Genomic DNA, 20,742 nt, shown 5'->3' with positions numbered 1-20,742 from the left:
CGCGAAACTGGTGTGGAAGCTTGCATTGACTTTATAAGGTTTTATAAAAAAAAGTATTATTCGCATGAAAAAAAATCGCCCCGGTGTGTAAGGACCTTAAGTCTGAACATGAGCTGGAGGTCGGTCGGTGGGGGGGGGGGGGGGGGGTTGCTTTGAAGTGCAAACGGAAGCTGGGCTTTTTTTCCCCTGTGCGCTTCAAACACTGTATCTGTCTATACTGTATGCCTTTTTATAGTACAAATGTTCAAGGGTGGATGTTGAAGAATTTGTGAAGGCAGGTGGGCGGGAGGCAGGGGGGAGACACAGATGTTTCTAGTGACAAAGTCACCATCGTTACGGCGGGTGTGCCACGTGAATAGGTGCATGCTACGACAAGCAACAAATAAAAGTGCAAGAAACTGCTCAACTCTTTTGCACCAGGCCTGTGGTATTCCTTTCATGTCCACCTCAGAACGCCCATGGCTTCCAGTGGTGCTTCTAAAACAAACCTTCAAACCTGTCTTTAGCCTTTTTCACATGTCAGCATCGTCCCCCCCACCCGCGTGTGAGGCACTTACCGTTTTGTCCTACACACAAGGGAGGCGCAATAGAAGTTGAATGTATTATTTTTGTATTCTTATTTGTATATATATACTATGTGTATATATATATGCTTGTACTGATTTAGCTTAATGCTGTTATGGGAATGCCGCTTATAAAGGCATAGATTAGAAACATCAGCATCTAATTATGTTAGATTTCCATTATAGTCTTGATTGATATCTAATGTCTGGGGCACAACTATTGAAAAGTGGTTAAGAACCGCCCCGAAGACAAAAACAAAATGCGTGTGACAGACATATGAACTGACCAACCACAAAGCTCCTTAGACAAACCACAAACTTCCGTTACAACCCAGCCAATCAAGATTACCTGACTTTTTCTCTGGCAAAACCCAGATGACTTGTGATTCAGTCCCATGTGTTCTAATCTAGCCGATCTACACGCTTTGAGCTTATAGATCGGCTATTTTTGCTACTTTTTTGTGACACTGTAGTATGATGAAGTAAGAAGAAGAAGAGGAATATCTCAAATGTATATAGCGCTTGTCTAGGTATACCCAAAGATGCTTTACATGGGGAGGGGGAGAAAACAACAAAGGAAAAACCATTTATTAGGGGGAAAAAAACACTAAGATTTTTTTTTTTAGGGAATTAATTTACAGAAAAACATAAATGATTTACATAAGGTTTCTGCCTGACAGCAACCATATGTTCTTAAGCCTGAATAATAATACATTTATAGCACCTTTATCCAAAGCACTTTAAAATGTGCATTACATTCACCCATTCACACACACCTTCACACACCGATGGTGGAGGCAGCCATACAAGGCACCATCCTCAGTGTCTTGCTCAAGGACAGTTCGAGGCTAACCCGGGGGGGAGTGGGGATTGAAACAGGAACCTTGCAATTCTCAAACGGCCACTCTACCTCCTGATCTATCTACTGCCACCCGTCGAATGTCGTACGAGTAGATTGGCTATTTTTGCCATGTGACTCCAGAGCATAAAGTGAGCGTTATTCTGATTGAGACTGCGAGGGATGCTCAGCATCATTTCGGGGTTCATTCGTAAAGAGTTCATTTCTACAGACACCATGACACTTCAGTCCCAGACATCATGAACTTGTATCTTAAGCCATTAAGCATCAAATAGCAGATATACAAGCTCATAGCGTGGCACGAGTGCCGCTCTATGAGCTGTTATTTTTCTAATATAATATTAAAAAATATAATATATATTTTTAAATCCTTTTCAAAGAAGAAAAAAATGGCAGAGATGCGTTTCCCTGATTGAATGGATTTAAAATAGCCCAAAATGGCAGGGTTGGGGGTGGGGGGGGTCTACTCACTCGTAGTACTCGGCCGCCGGTGTGATCTTGTACTTGGAGTAGGACTCGTTGCCCAGGAAGGAGCTGTTGATGAGCTTGGGGTCGGTGCAGTTGACGCTGTTCCAGGGGTTTCCACAGTGGAGCCAGGGCAGGTCTCTGGTCATGGAGGAGAACAGGTAGTGAAGGGACCAGGCGATGATCACGTTGTAGTAGAAGCCCACGTACAGGGCGATGATGATCACCGTGTATCCCACGCCTGAGGACCGACCACACTGTATAGTTTAGATCAGGGGGTCCTTAACCTTTTTTCATATCAAGGACCCCCAAATTGACACATATTAGCCCGTGCGGACCCCCATTTGAAAAGACATGCCAGGGACCCCCATAAGAGCTGATTTTTTTTATGGCTTTAGCAGTGATTCCCAACCATTTTAATTTCAAGGACCCCCAGCCTTTGATATGCCAGACCACGGACCCGAATTGTATACCATTTTGATCTCTGGGAACCCCGATCTAGACTGTAGTATCATCAGTGTTCATTTAACTCTGAGAGCGCACACATTTGGGTCCATTAGTACGCTCTCGGAGTTGCAGACACATAAAGGGTCCATTTGGTTCCTAACTCATTTGGCTGGGGACCCCCTGGAACCCCCTCAAGGACTCCTGGGGGTCCCTGGACCCCACTGTGAGAACTGGTTCAGATCAATGGTCCTCAACCTTTTCTGGCCTACTTGAGAATCTCAAAGGCGTTTGCGGGCCACCCATCTGACCACTTAACATGTGGTCAGATGGGTGGGCCACGTGCATTTTCAGAGGATGTTTATTTGTGTTCTGGCCCCATATGACTCATTCATAAATATGACTCAGATTCATAAGTAGTCCAGTCCCGAGAACGAGAAAATGTAAACATTCAGTGTGACCTAGAACACACCACTGCACACACAACATAATTCAGGTCTCCTTTGAGTGCCATACAGTAGTACAACAATACAACAGAATGGCTGTGTGTGTGTGTGTGTGTGTGTGTGTGTGTGTGTGTGTGTGTGTGCGTGCGTGCGTGCGTGCGTGCGTGCGTGCGTGCGTGCGTGCGTGCGTGCGTGCGTGCGTGCGTGCGTGCGTGCGTGCGTGCGTTCTAGGTTTTTTCGGAGGGCATACCATAATATATAATCACTCCCTGCGTGCGTGTGGTCGCGGTTACGCTCGCGTGTCAATGGATGAAACGGTTAGTGAGGTCTACACTTTTTTTCAAAAACATTCTGCACGTCATACTACGTATGTAGCGTAACACGGTAGAAAACACCACTGTGTGTGTGTGTGTGTGTGTGTGTGTGTGTGTGTGTGTGTGTGTGTGTGTGTGTGTGCGTGTGGCCTGTCACTCATGTCTGCGTGGCATTTGGGAAAGTAGAGGAAGGGTAAAAAGGTTTCAGGAACAAGCAGAAATAAAGATCATAAAACATGGAGAGGTGAAGCGAGCATGGGAGAGACCTGACACAGAGACTGGTCGCTACCAGCGGAGGGGAAAGGCCAACAAAGGTGGAGCAAAACATAAGGTCAAGACCCCCAAAGAAAGTGCACGTGAGTGAGTGGTGAGTGGCATAGGTTGAGAGGTGAGAGAGCCAGATGTGTGTGCGTGCATGCATGCATGTGTGTGTGTGTGTGTGTGTGTGTGTGTGTGTGTCTGTGTCTGTGTCTGTGTCTGTGTCTGTGTGTGTGTGTATGTGTGTGTGTGTGTGTGTGTGTGTGTGTGTGTGTGTGTGTGTGCGTGTGACTTGCCTTTAAACATGGGGCATATCTTCCAGACGGTAGCCGCCCCCTCCCTGTTGTACTGACCCAGGGCCAGCTCCATGTAGAACAGTGGCATCCCAGCGATGAACAGGAAGAGGAGGTAAGGGATCAGAAAGGCACCTGAAACAACGGATACAGTTTGAACACCAACTTGGCATCATTGTCATAATTTAATTTTATTGATTATTTTAACCATTTACCGTAAAATAAAGTTACAACTGTCCTCGGACCGCTTTTTTCATCTACACCAAATCTCTTCACCCAAAAATTGTTGCGCTGCGTTTTGAGCTTGTAGAGTGGCTGTTTTTGGTGAATGTTCCTCCCAATAGGCATTCTGGGGTTCAAGAGGTTAAGCATTTCACTGATGCTCTTAACCAGAGTGACAACAGTAGAATACGCCTAATTTAGTGGATCAGGCAGCATAGGCCTATTTAATGTAACATATAAATAAGATATTCCGGAATGTTCATTCATGCTTAGAAAATAAGTCAGGTTTTTACAACACTGGTTTTGAAAGGACCATACCAGTCTAATATCGACTTCCATAGCAGAGATTGCTCGTCCTCAACAAAGGTTGTGTACACATGTGTATTTAGTGTTTACAGATGCAGATCTCAGCCTACATTTTTTAACATCATTCACTGCCAGTCATGCTGAAACGTTGTGGGAAAGCACAGTCTCTATGTGTAGGTACTTCAACCTTTTAAAATTCACTACTCTGTATATTTTAAATAAAAAACACTGCCAGGTCAAATACATGGTCAAATACATATAAATTGAGATTCCTTGACATGAACACGTTTTAGAACCAGTATTTTAAATGCGTATTATGTAACTTTGCCCCGTGTTTACATATCAAAACAATAAATATGGAAGCCCAAATGTCCCCGTCTACCAAAACAAACAGTGAAAACACCAAAATACAGCAAAAGGGCAGTGTGGTCCTGCAGGTTAACACCACCACACTACTCCAGTGGCTGATAACTGCTGGTATAGAGGGAAATGTATATATTGTTTTGTTATGTAAACTTTAATGCCACAATTAACAATGAAACAATGCCACAGTATGCGCTGTAGGCCGTATCATGGACCAGTAGTTCTCAACCTGTGGGTTGGGAGTCGGGACCTCCATAAAAATGGTCAAACATTGGCCAAATTGTCAAATAATATAAGAGGCAAACATTTCGAAAATAGCCAACCTACAAGCTCTACTGCGAGGCGTTGTGAGCTTGTAGATCTGCTATTTTCACAATATTTATCTGTGGAACAGAGTCAAACTAAATCTAATGCCTCAGCTCCTACAATTCCAAGTGCTTGTCAGGGTGGGGGTGATTATTTTGGGGGGTCCTCAGTTCAAATATGATGATTTTGGGGGGGTCGTGGCCTGCAAAGGTTGAGAACCACTGTCCTAGAGACTAGGCTACAGTATGAATATTTATTTATGTGAAGGTCAAACGGATCACACATCAGTTGTACAATTGACACCGCAGAGCAGCAGACCTTTCACAATGTTTATTTTCACCACATGAGGTGACGTGCACACAGCGCAACACAACACAGCACAGCACAGCAGGTACCAGCCAGCCAGCCAGGGCACACATTCACACTTGTCACAACTGCCTGCATGCCTGAGGCAACAGAGGTCTCATTAAAACTGCACATTTTTCGTGTTGAACTGTCACACTGCAGATGCAGAGATTTAGAAAATAGCTCTTCGATTTGTCTTAGTTATTTTTTTAGCAATCAATAAACTCTGGTAAGTAAATTAAACTTTGATGAGGCTACTAACACAGTGCCACCCTTGTAACCTTTCCTATCTCATGCAAGATGAGAATTTAGAGACTTTTGATTGTTGTCATAAAGAAAGTGCAATTTGTAGATGCAGTATGACACAGATGCAGGGTGACACTTCTTCTCTAGCCTACATATTAACAATTTACACTGTGGATTTAGCACTGTACGCTCTTAGCCAGAGCCACTTACAAAGTGCAAGATCAGAGTTTGACCCTATTCAACGATGGAAAGGGTAAATGGTCACGTATTCAAGAATTTAGTGCTACATAGTAACTAGGATACCAGGTAAACATCAAACCTGTCTATCCTAGGTAGTTTTTTTTCCACAGTACTTTTAATGCAGTTGACAATAAACATCTCAGTGGAATCAAGTGGTTCCTTCTTAAACCCAAAATGCACAATTAATACAACTAAAGCTATTATGGGATTAAAATAACTGAGACTGTGCATGATAAAAGAAAGTCTAAAATAGCTGTGTTGCTATTAGAAGATACGGATGTTTTGCCCCATATGGGAACATTTTAATCTAAAAGTAGAAAATTGGCTGATACTTTGAGGGGAACCTTAAGATAACAGGTTGGGCTATTATTAGTGTGCCCTGCACATAGAGCTACAGCCACAAGTAGGGCTCTATTTGTGTTGCAACATCCCACGCTCATTTCACTCACCTCCACCGTTTTTGTAGCACAGGTAAGGGAATCTCCACACATTGGCCAAGTCCACCGCGAAGCCAATGACCGACAGCAGAAAGTCGATCTTTTTGCCCCAGGTCTCCCGAGTCTCCCCCTCGGGGAAGCAGGGGGGACCGGACAGAGGGGTCGGAATGATGCTGGAGCTGGTGTATTGGACTCCATTCTGGTCCTTCACTAGTATCAGTTCCACCTCTTTTTTCTCCACATTGCACTGCTTAAGCGGGGCCACCGACGACAGTTTAAGTTCTGGCACTACCTGGATGTTCATTTTGTCTGCAGCCGGTGTGGCCCCGACGTGCCCTCACGGCCACGGGGGTGAATTGGCGACGTTGGTGGTGATGTTGGCGCTGCTGCTGCTGCGGTTGATGTGGATCACTGGTGACGTTGGTGCTGCTGCTGTGGTTGATGTGACAACCTGACTCCTGGTGGCAAACTCCCCGCATGAGCGACGGTTCTCCCCGGGAACTGCAGTCGACACCTCCTCATTCATGAGCTGAAGTTAAGTGGGAGAGACACACGGAAAGTTTAAATGAATACAGGATAGGTGGGCACTATAGGGGCATCTGGGCACCTCGATGTAAAATTGGCTATTTTGTCCAGAATGTTAAAAAATAAAATATTTGATAAATGGTCTTAAGTAATGTAAAGTATACATGATGTGAACATGCACAGTACATCATTATCAGACTGAATCTTATCCTTCAACTTCTTGTGTATGCCCCAAAATAACTGGATATACAGGTTTTGTAGCAATTTGGAGCAATTGTAGAAATATTAGACCTTAATTGTCGAATGTTTAAGCATGTTCTAACCATGTATAGGCTACTTTACTTTAGACCATTTTTCAAATTTTAAATGTTTTTAACATTTTGGACAAAATAGCCAATTTTACATCGAGGTGCCCAGATGTCCCCTAGTGCCACAGACTGTGGGATATGGTTGCTGCAAAATGTGTTAAGTTCCCTATAGCTGCGCTCAGTCGAATTACGCACAAAATTGATATGGATTTAATGGAGAGATTTGGGTTTGTATTCCTCCCTAAAGCCCACAGATTGTATGTCTAAAGAAAACAATGAATAAAAGTTTAAAATCTACATGAGGATCGCATATAGTAGACTAATTCACTTCAACAGCAGGTGTCGAGTGGTCTAAAGTAGAACGGACCGCGTCGGAGCGCACTGAGCGCTGCTCGCTCCAAACCAATCCGAACAAAATCATTATTTTTACAGACATTAATTACAAGGATAATAGAAAAGAAAAAAAAGTTTAACAGTTATAGCTGCATGCATCGTTCCTAAAAAAAGTGATATAAAAAATCCCCGCCGCCGACATACTTGTAAAGCTAGGGACACGTCCTCTCCATGGTGACCCGTCGCTGTGGTCGTCCAGATGCGTCTGAGGGGAGACTGACCATCCTGGAGGAACTGACCATCCTGGAGGAAGCTTTAAGACTCGCCTTCTCTTCTCCGGCTCAGGCGAGATCAAATGTGAGCTTTGAGATCCGTTTCCTCTCCTCCTGTCTCTTCCACGTGATATCGTATAATTGAACACTTTCTGCAGCGGTCTGTCAGAATACCAAAACGCTCGCCCCAAAACACAGTCGCCCCGGGGCAAATCCAGAGACCTTGGAACAGCCGCCACCTGGCATTCCTAAATGTAACCTCAGTTGACTAAACCTAACCTTAGCCTACTCCTAAACGTAACCTCAGTAGTCTAAAAGTTTAAACTATGCCTAAACCTAACCTTATTCCTAAACAAAACCTCAGTAAAACTATGCCTAACCCTAAACGTCTTCCTCTAATCCTCGGTAAAACAAATACAAGAATACACAAGAACCGCTGAGGGGCGAGCGGTCCGCGAAAAAAAATGGGGACGAGCGTGTTTTGGGGCGAGTGTTCCGGTTACAGCCTGTCTGAGTCCGGGTTGGGTTGGCATGCCGCCCGCTCGCCAGTGGTGCTGGTGCCCTGCGCTGGAACAGCACCCAGTAGGCTCTATGCACAGCAGCCATATTATCACTTCCTTCTAGGTGTTACCAATGATACTAATGAAGGCTCTGTTCCATTTAGAGTAGCACAGTGCGTGGTTCTCAGACTTTTCAATGTCCACAACCACCATAACTCTGAGAGTGTACAAATGGAACCAAATGGACCCGTAACAGAGTGTTTCCAGTGAGCCAACATGCGCAACATCAGCACCCTGACTCTGTTTGACCAGAATGGAACAGAGCCTTCATTAGTATCATTGGTAACACCTGTGAATGTCTTCACAATATGGCTGCTGTGCTTATAGCCTGTTTGCGCCTTCACAGGCAGGCTACACCACCGCTACGGGTTAACACAGATTAGTTGGTGGAAAATCCAACATAAAAGCGATGACTTTGTACACATAAAACAGCACACAGGGTGACGTTAAGAATTATAAAACATTGACACATCTTTGATTTTTGTTTATTTCTTTTTCGAAACAAAACATCATATTAAATTAAGTGTCTACGTTTATCTTTAGTTAGTAGCCTATGTGCTTGAATCTAGCAATTTCTTTAGGCTTTAAGAAAACTTTTTTTTCTTTTGGAAAATGTTTTAATTTGGACTTTATTTATCTGTTTCTTCTCCTGGCTAAATAGATTGAATTAGAGTTTTCTAAGAAGCGGTAAAAGCATTGTGTTCCACGCGTAATTGAATCCCGCGCCAGCTTTCGCTGAAGGCAACGATTTCTATTAGATATGGCTGATGGGTTCATCCCATTAAAGTCAATGAGTGTCCCTTTTAAAGCTCTCCAGCGCTCCTTTGATAGAATCCTTCGAGGGCTGTGTTAGTGTGTTTGGGCCTTTTGCTTGTGGAGATTGAATAATTGACGTGATGGTAAGGCGAAGAAACAGGTAAACAAGGAGGGATTCTGTGTTACTTGGGTGGTTTCCTCTATACCTGCTGCACCCATGACAAGTAAACTTAGCCCGTAGGCTGCAGTGGCAAACTGTGCAACCTGTGGGTTGGGACCCCAGGGGGGTCCCCAAATGATTTTTGGGGGTCCCCAGATGATTAGCTTAATGTGCAACATTGTTTTCTCACTCAACAGTAAACAAACCAACATACAGTATAAGTGTATATAGGGTATCTGCACATTTCTAAAGTGACAATTTAATTACTTTTAAGACCTTTTTAACCAAATTGTCAAATATTGCATAAGAAAGAGGCAAACATTGTAAAAAAAAAACAACAACAAAAAACAAGTGCCTACTTGACATGATTATTTTGGGGGGTCACGGCCTGAAAAGTTTGGGAACCCATGGCCTACTGGACAGATCCCTGTAACCAGGATGGTCATGCTTGTTACATTAAACATAATGCAGTGGTTCTCAACCTGTGGGCCGGGGCCCACTGGTGGGGCGTGAGGATATTGCAAGCGGGCCCGCAAAACAATTGTCAAAACATTATGCGATTTTAGTGACAATATTAACATCAATTAAAAAAAGAAAAGCCATGTTTGTCATGGTATTTTTTCCCTTTAAAACCTTGAAAGTGAGTTTTCATTGTGAACCGATATATGGGAATATAGGCCTACATTAGTTCCATTGATCCATAACATGCTCTGAAAATGCACGTGGCCCACCCATCTGACCATTTTCAAGTGGGCCCTGATCCAGAAAAGGCTGAGAACCACTGATAAATCATCAGACTCAAAATCCTTTAACCATCTTCACCAGATGGTGAAGATGAGCATGACATTATTATTTAAGGTGAATTCCAATTTCCGTTCCACTTTTGTTTTTGGAAGTTTTCCAAAATCTTTATAAAATAGCTGATCTATTATGAGCTCACGAGGCATCACCATGTGAAGCTTTGTGATCTTAATGTAGATTGGTTGTTTTTGAATAGCTGAAGTATGTAATAAGGATTACGTTTTTAAATTAGAAGGAATATAGAATATTTTCACATTCATATTTTAAGGACTTAAACAAATTAAAGGCAGTATAAAGGCAAGGAACACACACACACACACACACACGCACACACGCACGCACGCACGCACGCACGCACTACAAACAGAACGTGAATATGAGGTCATGCATTGCCTAATTTTGAGATAAACACTTCATACATGGTGCGTAAAGTATTTGAAAGAGAGAGCCATCATCACACTGGCCAAATACACACCATATTACAACCTTTTCTTTCCCATGATGAATGTTGTAGTACTGATACTAAAACCCAGATTTATTTTTAATGATCGCTGCTACTTCGTCCCACGAAATCTGAATAGAACAACAAGACCAGAAAGCATCTGAGCATCAGATAAACCAAGATATCTCCTCATTCCCTCCATTACAGCACAGCTGTGTGCCAGTTTGTTTACATCAGTGGTTCTCAAGCTTTTCTGGATCAGGGCCCACTTGAAAATCAGTTCGCTTTTTTTCTTTATTTATTATTTTTTTGTAGGGGTGACTCACCACTGCAAAATAATAAATACGTGCAGACCAGTTGAGTGCTTCAGTATTTTATTTGGGTATTATTCTCTCTGATTCAAGTTGTCTCTGTTGAGCGACAAGCCCTTCTACCTTCAACTGGCTGAAGCACGCTGGACTCATATTTTAATTTTTACGTTATTCTTTTATATTAATGTTATATCATCATTAAAATCTAAGTGTTTTGGCAATTATTTGGGGGCCCACTTGCAATGCCCTTGCGGCCTGCCAGTGGTCCCCAGCCCACAGCAGGTTGAGAATCACTGGTTTGGATGTCTCTTTGGGAGTGATAAAGTGAATCTGTTTTTTACCAACTGAAGTCTCTCCAGGTCAGGGGGGTCGGTAGAATATAATGACTGTGATTTCCATGCGTTCAGCGACATGTCTTTAGTTATAAGGTCTAGACACTTGTTAAGAGTGGAGTCCAACATAAACCATGATGCATCGCATCACAGTTTTTAGTAATTTAATCAGTTGTTTTCGCCAAGTATAATTTTGGGTGCCTTTTAGAGCTGTCTATAGTGCTTTTTCTGCTGATAATGAAAAAAGTAAAGACAGGGTTCCCACGCATTTTTCACAATGAATTTTCTAAACTTTTCCATAACCTTTCCAACGTGTTTTACCCCATTCAAAGGCCTATAGCAATGGTGCAATAACTTAAACATGTGTGCTATCAATGCCCCTAGGGGCATTGATAGCACACATGTTTAAGGGACAAAACATGAGCAAAATCAATAGCCAAAAACGTTTATTATATCCAAACATCTTCCAAAATATTCAGTTAATTCCAAACCTTTTCTAGGCCTGAAAAAAGGTTTTTAGAATTTCAAATATTTTCAGGAATTTCATGACCGTGGGAACCCTGGAAAGAAGAAGACGACGAATCAGAAGTAGAAGAGGGGCGGGGGCAAGGGGGGGACATTGTGCGACTGACACATTCCATGGAAAGTATACCGAATATTGATAACAAAGATTTAAACTACTGCGTGTAGATGTGAAATTAATCAAGATTGAGCACCTGCATGGCATATTCATCAACTGAAATGTTTCGATTTTTCACAGACAAGCTGTCAGACGAACATCGACTGCCTGCCTGTCTCCTCGCCAGCTGTCACCTCTCTCCTGCAGGGCATCGTGGCTGCTGGCTTCCTCTGTCTGGAGCTGTGATGGTACTCACATTTTGTACTTAAGTAAAAGTATCAATAACCTATTGTAGAAATAGTCTGTCACAAGAACAAGTTCGGTATTCAAAATTTACTTGAGTAAAAAGTACAAAAGTATTGGCATCAAAATATACTTAAAGTACCAAAAGTAAAAAAAAATAAAAAAAATGGAAATACTACAGTTATGTAAAAATAGCCCAAAATTGAACTTATTAAGTACAGTACCGTAAATTTCGGACTATAAGCCGCGACCTTTTTCCCATTTTTCGACCCTGCGGCTTATATAACAGTGCGGCTTATCTATGGATTTTTACAGCTAACGGCCACTAGGGGCCACTAGAATGCAGTTCATTAAAACACCTGCGGCTTATAGTCCAGTGCGGCTTATATATGTACAAATCATTCAATTTAGCTGCTGCGGCTTATATTCAGGTGCGGCTTATAGTGCGAAAATTACGGTACTTGAGTAAAGGTTACTTAGTTACTTTCCACCACTGGTCTGGAGCAGTGGGCTGGTGACTTGGTCACCAAAGGTCTGCCTGTAATAAAATACAACGCCACGATGAATACAGCGAATTGTGATTGTATTAGATAGCTAATAATAGGTTTAATGATATTAGCTGCCTATTGTATTGTTTTGTATGTATTATATGTATTACTGATGGATTGAGTACAATGGACCACAATTGAATCAAGCCCACATGGGGCTTTTTGTGTTTTAGCATAACCTTTGACTGTACTACCTGTACGTTTAACAAACACGCTAATAAAGTATTCAATCAATGAATCAATCAGTCAATCAATAATACTGTTTATGTTAGGCGGTAGAGGAGGTCGACAGTGGGGCATAGAGAGACCATCAGCTTGGATGAGCAGCTCTACATTTGTGCCCAATCCTGATTTAGACAACTGATAAAAAGCAGTCCACATCATAAGCGCATTTCTCAACTTTTCTTAAAAAAAAAAAAAACCAGATGGTGAAGATGAGCATGACATTATTATTTAAGGTGAATTCCAATTTCCGTTCCACTTTTGTTTTTGGAAGTTTTCCAAAATCTTTATAAAATAGCTGATCTATTATGAGCTCACGAGGCATCACCATGTGAAGCTTTGTGATCTTAATGTAGATTGGTTGTTTTTGAATAGCTGAAGTATGTAATAAGGATTACGTTTTTAAATTAGAAGGAATATAGAATATTTTCACATTCATATTTTAAGGACTTAAACAAATTAAAGGCAGTATAAAGGCAAGGAACACACACACACACACACACACGCACACACGCACGCACGCACGCACGCACGCACTACAAACAGAACGTGAATATGAGGTCATGCATTGCCTAATTTTGAGATAAACACTTCATACATGGTGCGTAAAGTATTTGAAAGAGAGAGCCATCATCACACTGGCCAAATACACACCATATTACAACCTTTTCTTTCCCATGATGAATGTTGTAGTACTGATACTAAAACCCAGATTTATTTTTAATGATCGCTGCTACTTCGTCCCACGAAATCTGAATAGAACAACAAGACCAGAAAGCATCTGAGCATCAGATAAACCAAGATATCTCCTCATTCCCTCCATTACAGCACAGCTGTGTGCCAGTTTGTTTACATCAGTGGTTCTCAAGCTTTTCTGGATCAGGGCCCACTTGAAAATCAGTTCGCTTTTTTTCTTTATTTATTATTTTTTTGTAGGGGTGACTCACCACTGCAAAATAATAAATACGTGCAGACCAGTTGAGTGCTTCAGTATTTTATTTGGGTATTATTCTCTCTGATTCAAGTTGTCTCTGTTGAGCGACAAGCCCTTCTACCTTCAACTGGCTGAAGCACGCTGGACTCATATTTTAATTTTTACGTTATTCTTTTATATTAATGTTATATCATCATTAAAATCTAAGTGTTTTGGCAATTATTTGGGGGCCCACTTGCAATGCCCTTGCGGCCTGCCAGTGGTCCCCAGCCCACAGCAGGTTGGATATAAGGTTCATTCAGGTCAGACAGAGGTGGTAGCACTTCGGGAAGGACAGGCTGTCTGTCTATCTATCTATCTATGTTTTGTCCCACACAGCTTGAGGATTTACTCTCACTATTATGTGCAAACATAGTCGCATTAAGCCTACCATTAAGCCTACCATTAAGCCTACCATAAAGCCTACCTTAAAGCCTACCATAAAGCCTATTAGCTCTGCAGTGTGAAGTAGAATGACTAAGCCATTAATCAGTGGTGTTATGACACATCAGTACATGATGTAGTACTAGTCGCTGTTGGGTGGCAACCTTGTACAGTATGCCGCCTGGGCAAGGCCCGGTGTCTAATGTAGTGACACCAGAAACACCCAGTGAACCCAGGATATATCACTGATGATGTGTTTAAGTTGCACCAAAAGTGTTTATTAGAACTATGTCCAAAAAGTGTAACTTTTCAATCCTGTGTTCCAAAGGAGTCAATGCAGTTGTTCTTGTTAATACTTTTCCTTGGGTAAATATTTATAATAAAACCCAGCCTTAACCACTGGTCCTCACACCTGGTGTCCCTATTGTGAGCATGTTATTATATTTCAAAAAATGTTTCAAAATGATACAATAATAATAGATCTACAGGCGATATGTAGATTGGCTATTTTCACTAATTTGTATATACAAGGTTTTTGCCCGACAGCAACAAACACAGACTACATTCTGAAGTGCTTTCTTTGTGGACATTTTCCCCGCAAATGGCAATATGGATATATTATGGAATATGGACAAATTAATCTCATGCACATGGGGAAGCACTTTTCACTGCTGTCTTTTCATATACAATTAATATACAGTTAATATACAGGCCATTGGGTCAAACACATGGCAATTGAGTCATGGCATTAGTCAGTGCTCTGCTCTGCAACCCCTTCAAACCTCGCTGTGTTGAAGTGACTTTGGCTCATTACGTTTCTTTGTATGTTTTTCTTTTTTTTACATCTGAAAAGATTTAAGCATCTCAGCAATGTTAAGTCTTACTCCCTGGTCACACCCACACAATTAGTCAAAGTTGTAGGGATTTGGCTGCCCTGAATGTGTTGGGGGCCTGTTTTTCTCACTTAAGGTGGCAAACAAGAAATATATATATGCAATATATTGCTTCAAACAGCCGTTTGAGAAATAAATGCATACATTCTTCTCATTCTATTGTGAAATAAAATGTATAAGGCTCAGTGTGGTAGCACTGCTGAGTCACAGCAAGAACACTATTTTTCTTTTCTTACTGGAGGTCCTATATTGTAGTGGCTGTTGGGTGGTACAGTAAGTACAGAAAGGATGGCGGGTATATACTGTACTGGTGGAGGCTTTTATCCAAAGTACTTTACAGTATCATCAAGATCAGGGTATATATCATATTTCACATCTCATATGTCATATATAAGTGTATACATTTTTAGCATGGGTGGCCACAGATGTTATTAAATCCACCAACCCCGGGGCAGTATTAACAATGTATTCCACTCACATGAACCACAGCTGGAAATTATAAGCAGTGCACGATGATTGATAGACTAGCTTTATTATAGCCCTCTCCACAGGCATAATTGTACGCTGCCAGGCTTGTAGGAAAATAATTAAATAAATACACTTGAATAGCTGATTGATTGACATGTGACAAGGTAGAAAAAGGCAATGGCATATCTTGCGGTTGTAAGAAAAAACATGCAGTCATTTTATGTTCGCTTTATTTTCTTTTAGATTGCAGAATGTGGGGAGACGGGAAGCTGGGGTAGAGAGGGGAAGGACAACATAATGGTTCCCGGTTGGAATTTAACTATAGATGTTGGGCGCTCCGGTGGCGCAGTGGTAAAAAAGTGCCTGCCCACCACGGTGCATCCAGCTTTGTCAAGTGTCTATATACGAATACAGTTGGCCTGTGTTCGGAAGGCGGGAAGCCAGGCGTGGAGGCACCTGTCAGCAGGAAGTGTTGGGCGGGAGGAGTAGAACGAAGGCTCCATGTTCACCCGGTGGGGGCTCCTCACTGGCAGGTGAGTCAGTAGGATACAACAGCAGTGACAACACACAAATGTTTTGGGAAAATATATATATATATATCGATGTTGCCGCACTGACCATTCATCCATCGGTGCACTTGTCTTTTATATAAAAAGAATATTTCATATGATTGTATTTTATATTTGGGTAATTCTTAAGTTAAGCCAGCCACCACCTCATTCCTTCAGTTTTCCTCAGCTGGTTTCTGGCACACAACTCTATTGAAAATCGTTTATTTTTGGACAAGTGAACAAAGTAGGCCTATAAATCAGCCACAGTCAGAACACAGAACACCACAGCATCTGCGTTGGTGTGTTTCGCTGCACAGAAGCCAACACAATTCGTTATTATGAAAGCAGCAGGGTTTTCCCCCCCAAAACCTCACACTGACCCAGCCTTGAATTATGACACAGGAAAAGGTTTGTGAACGTCTGTCAAACAGACATCTGGAAGAGAATCACAGACGCTCAAGGAGTTGTGAAACTCGCCCCAAGGCACCCATAACAACGAACGTGAAAACAAACCTGGGAGAGCAGCATACAGAGCGGACCACTCATGTTTCATACCATTCCCAGAAACCTTGCCCTTCACCCAGACCCTCCACTGTTCTCCTGAACCATCATCACTCAGGAAATCAAGCAACAATAACTTTCCTGGCAGACTAACAGAGGAGAGGAGATCAACAAGGTGTCATCTGGTACGACCAGGGAAACGCTAACAATGAGGTTTGGAGGCCGTCCCCGCAGGGCTGAACTCTGAGACTCACACTGCAACAGAGGGAGGCACACAAACTACTGTATGTCATTCATTTTGTGTGTGTGTGTGTGTGTGTGTGTGTGTGTGTGTGTGTGTGTGTGTGTGTGTGTGTGTGTGTAGAAGGGCCTAATGTATATGAAAATGTGGTTTCATACTTGTTTGTGTACCTAACTGGTCAAACCGTAGGAATACAGAACACAAGGAAGGATTCAAATACGAAATCCACGGAGGAGTTTTTTATCATAACCCTTTGACTGCTGTTATCAGGCGATGTTCACCCATGCTTGGGGCCAGACCAATCAATCATGGCATTGGCAGCCTCAGCTGTGAGGATGCACGCTCAGTGGTCCTCGCCATACACTCGTGTGTATGGATTGCAGAGAATCCTCCCGTCTTGGTTATGACCACCAACCAATCCCACTTCAGCTCTGGAACACCAGGGTGTCCACACAGATGGGAGCCATAATGGCAACCAAACCGACTCAGTGTGATACCGAGGACAGAGGAGGGAGGCGTGGAGTTATGGATGTGAGCCTCTGGAGCTACTGCTGGACAATAATCGAAGATCCTCCTTTCCAGCTGATAGTCAAGATGAGGACAGTTTATTCTTTATTCTCCACCAGAGGTCTGCACATGCTTCACCTCAACATAAGATGTATTCAGAAGATAGACAAAATTCGAGTAAAGTTCAGTACAAGCAAGGTTCAGATGTTATGTTTCCCATGAAACATGGCTTGACAGCTCCATTAACAATACTGAGACAGAAATAGAACACTTTACAGGCATTAGGAAAGATAGGAAACCTAAAGGAGGCAGTGTTTGTGTTTATGTAAGATCAGACATAGGATTTAATGTTAGATCACGTTCACACTGGACATTTAATTACCGAAATCCAAACCGACTTTAGTTGTTTAGTTTGTTAGAGACCACCTGATCAAAACAACTTCCATAACCTTTTAGAAGAGATCTGGGCAAACTCGGTTGACTTTGTTAAGTCAACCGAGTCCAGATTGATGCATTTTCTTTTAACGAAGTGTCTGATGAAGTTGTACTGAAAAGTCCTAAAAAACCTCCAAAGCAAGTCATAAAAAACGCTTTTTTACGAGTTGCAGCTGAACTCATCACTCCCCCGCATAACCTACATAACGAACTTGTCCTTCGAACGAGGACATTTTCCTTGAAAATCCACATGGAGAGAGTAATCCCTCTGGATAAAAAGTGAAGCAAATGATAACCCTGTAACTAGCATCCTGTCTCCATCCTGTGTTCCGTATCAAAGATAAGAGAAAGGCTCTTGTAGGCTCATCATCATCTCACAATTAGCTGTTTGAATTGGCACCACGTCCTCACCCAAACCATTCCCAACAGGGAGCATTCATTTTAGGTCCTTTAAAAAAAAAATATATATGTTAATGACATGAAGTCAGCCTGTGACTGTAACCTGTTCCTTTTGGCTGATGATTGAGCTCTCCTAGTCTCTCTCCATGATAAATTAAAGGTAGGAAGAACATTGCTTAGTGCAGAACTCTGCATCTGGTTATCAGACAATAAATTGCCTCTCCATCTTGGCAACACCCGAGCCATTACTCTTTGGGTCTAATGCAAAACTAAAGACTTCTCTGGCTTCAGAGTGATAGTACTGTAGGTGACTCTGAAGTTAGCCACAGGAGGAGAAGAAGTTACTTACTTTACTGTGGCTGCATATTAGACCAGGGACTTTCAGCTGATTCTGAGCCAGGGAGCACCACCCTGACTAAGAATCAACCTGAGGACCAATGTTGTGCTGGGTGGGACCACTTCCCCTTCGTGTGATTCTAACTTCCTTTTCTGAGGAATTCTGAGACTAACAGTTATCTCAAGGTCAATCAAAAAGTAAAACTTCTAGCTAGAATGTCTACTTTTATAGATAGAAGTGCTCTTGAAATATTGACAGGTGCACTTGTTCAATGTCAAAGTTTATTACACAAGCATCCCTAAGATCCTTAAAAAGAAGCTACACTCCCCTCCAACTAAATTAGTTAAGTTGATTGACTGGAGGAGATGCCGCCGGAGGGCTCATCTGAGGATGTCCTTGAATTATACTTTCTCTAATAATTTCTCTTATAATTAGAGAAAGAGAGGCTCAAAGTGGAGGAGAGAGTATCACAAACTGTATTATTGAAAACCCAAATATCTAGTCGATATCTTCGACAATTGGAATCTTGGGTCTTAATTGGTGCCATGACCCGGCTCGGTTTTCCCGGTGGGGGGAGGTCAAAAGGGTGGTGAATTTAATAGAGTAGCTCAGCCTGAAGCTCAAAAGCCTAATGTCTCCCCCTGCATGGCCAAGGGCAGATTCCCTCTTGCCCTACCGGTAGAATGTTTGGTTTCCCACACGGGAGACCCAGTTTTGAATGTTGGGTGTTACAATAGAACCAAATACAGTAAAATACATCACAGACAAACGTGTCATAATCAATAGAACTCCCTTGTGTCATGGAGGTCATGTTATAATAATAATAATAATAATAATAATAATAATAATAATTGTGTCCCCTTTAGTTGTTGTTGGGGTATTAGCTACAGTATATTTGCACATACTGTACATAGAATTTGTCCTTTGCATTTGCCCGTCTTAACTATTATAAGCAGTGGCTGCCATTAATACGGCGCCCGGGGAGCAGGGGTTAAGTATCTTGCTCAGGGACACTTGGCACATAGGGACGCGATTGAGGTTGAAAAGAAAAGGTGACCTTCTAATATCCAGATGGCCTCTCTAACCACTCAGCCACGGCTGCCTATATTCATGTAGCAGAACGAATGCAAACTGAACGAAACGAAAAGTATTCCACAATACACATGTACAAATCCTAACCCATATGCTTAACCCCTATTCAACCAGCTGAGTTGACAAAAAACATGCACGCATGCACGCACACAAAGCACGTTCTCACACAACAATAGCCTTGGGGGTGGGGGGTAGTTACAGGGCGAGGATAAGGGTTACAAACACTCTCACTTGGGAGTGTGTCAGTGATAAACTGCTCGCATGTGTGTCCTTGGCCACTCGATAGTTCACTGGAGCAGTGGAGTGTTCAATACTCTACTCAAGGACACACTGACAGCACAGCTGCACGTTTAGGGCTGTCACACGGTGTCACGGTGAGCCAAGGTGCGATATGGTGGCCCAGCATTGCGATATGCGGTATTGTTCCGGTGGCTGACACACCCCGATCTAAAGCATTATAAATAAGCAATAAACAAAACTTACACCATATAAATACACTTTACTGTTAGGCTAATATTAAGTACAGTGCTTTTTAAATGGTAGAGATGACACAGTTTTAAAACAAATTTCTTTAGTTTACTGTTCAGTGTAGAATGGCAATGAGGCACAATGAGAATGCACCGTAGTCTACTCCACACACACTTTTTTTATTTAAAAAGGATTGAGCCTGGGCTATATATACTGCAAGTTGTCAGAAAAGCTAATTGTTTAGGCTAGATTAAGTACAAATAGGCCTAACAAGGAACATCGTCTTAATTAAATAAAAGGAGAATATGTTTGCCGAAAATGGTGCAAAGTTAATGCAGTAGACTAAATCCTTTAAATGCAAATAAAAACGGAACTTGTCCACGCCGAAACCAAATGATAGTTTAGGCTACATCTTTTCAGTGCAAAATATATTGTTTTAATACAAATTGGTGGGATCATATGGTAGTTGCAGTGGGTATTGGTTTCTTTCCATCTCTTGAGGTTGTCTTATTAATATTGTGGTATTGCAATATAATAATTAATGCGACCGCCCTACTTGTTTAAGATGCTCTGTGTACGACCGTCAGCTAAATACATAAGATGTCACTGGGGAGAGAGAGAGGGAGAGATGGGGGGGAGGGAGAGAGAAAGAGAGAGAGAGAGAAAACCATTCCTCATCCATCTCTTATTGCCACACTTTCCCAGATAGCCAGGGGACCGGGGGAGGAAATTGAGTTATCATTGCGTGAAAGTCTAAATTCTGTGTTATTATTGTGTCAAAACACAATGAACAGTCTGTTTGAGTGTATAAGCTACTTCTTCATGCAGGACATGGCAGAGAGAGGAGAGGAGCAATCTGTTGTCAGTGTTCATCTAGTCTTAACCTATTGTTAGAGGATAATAACGAAGAACACATAGTTGGCTTTCTCTTTACAAGGTTTAACCACTTTCAAC

The 20,742-nt window shown here is 42.1% G+C and overlaps 1 protein-coding gene across 1 annotated transcript in view; it reads right to left on the bottom strand.

Annotated features, from left to right (window-relative positions):
• The window catches only part of slc6a2 (solute carrier family 6 member 2), a 48,861-nt gene extending 41,240 nt beyond the window's left edge, over positions 1-7,621 (bottom strand). Inside the window, exons 1-4 of the mRNA XM_080438717.1 lie at positions 7,478-7,621; positions 6,120-6,636; positions 3,646-3,777; positions 1,894-2,128 (exon numbers count right to left, since the gene is read on the bottom strand). Coding sequence (XP_080294843.1) covers positions 1,894-2,128; positions 3,646-3,777; positions 6,120-6,411 — 659 coding nt within the window. The 5' untranslated portion in view covers positions 6,412-6,636; positions 7,478-7,621. The remainder of the gene's footprint in view (positions 1-1,893; positions 2,129-3,645; positions 3,778-6,119; positions 6,637-7,477) is intronic.
• Between the last annotated feature and the right edge of the window lie 13,121 nt (positions 7,622-20,742).

This window comes from Gymnoscopelus braueri, assembly GCF_963280865.1.
Source record: "Gymnoscopelus braueri genome assembly, chromosome: 1".
Lineage (NCBI taxonomy): Eukaryota > Metazoa > Chordata > Actinopteri > Myctophiformes > Myctophidae > Gymnoscopelus > Gymnoscopelus braueri.
Note: the sequence above shows the minus strand (reverse complement) of the source record. Positions and strands in the feature narration are given on the sequence as shown.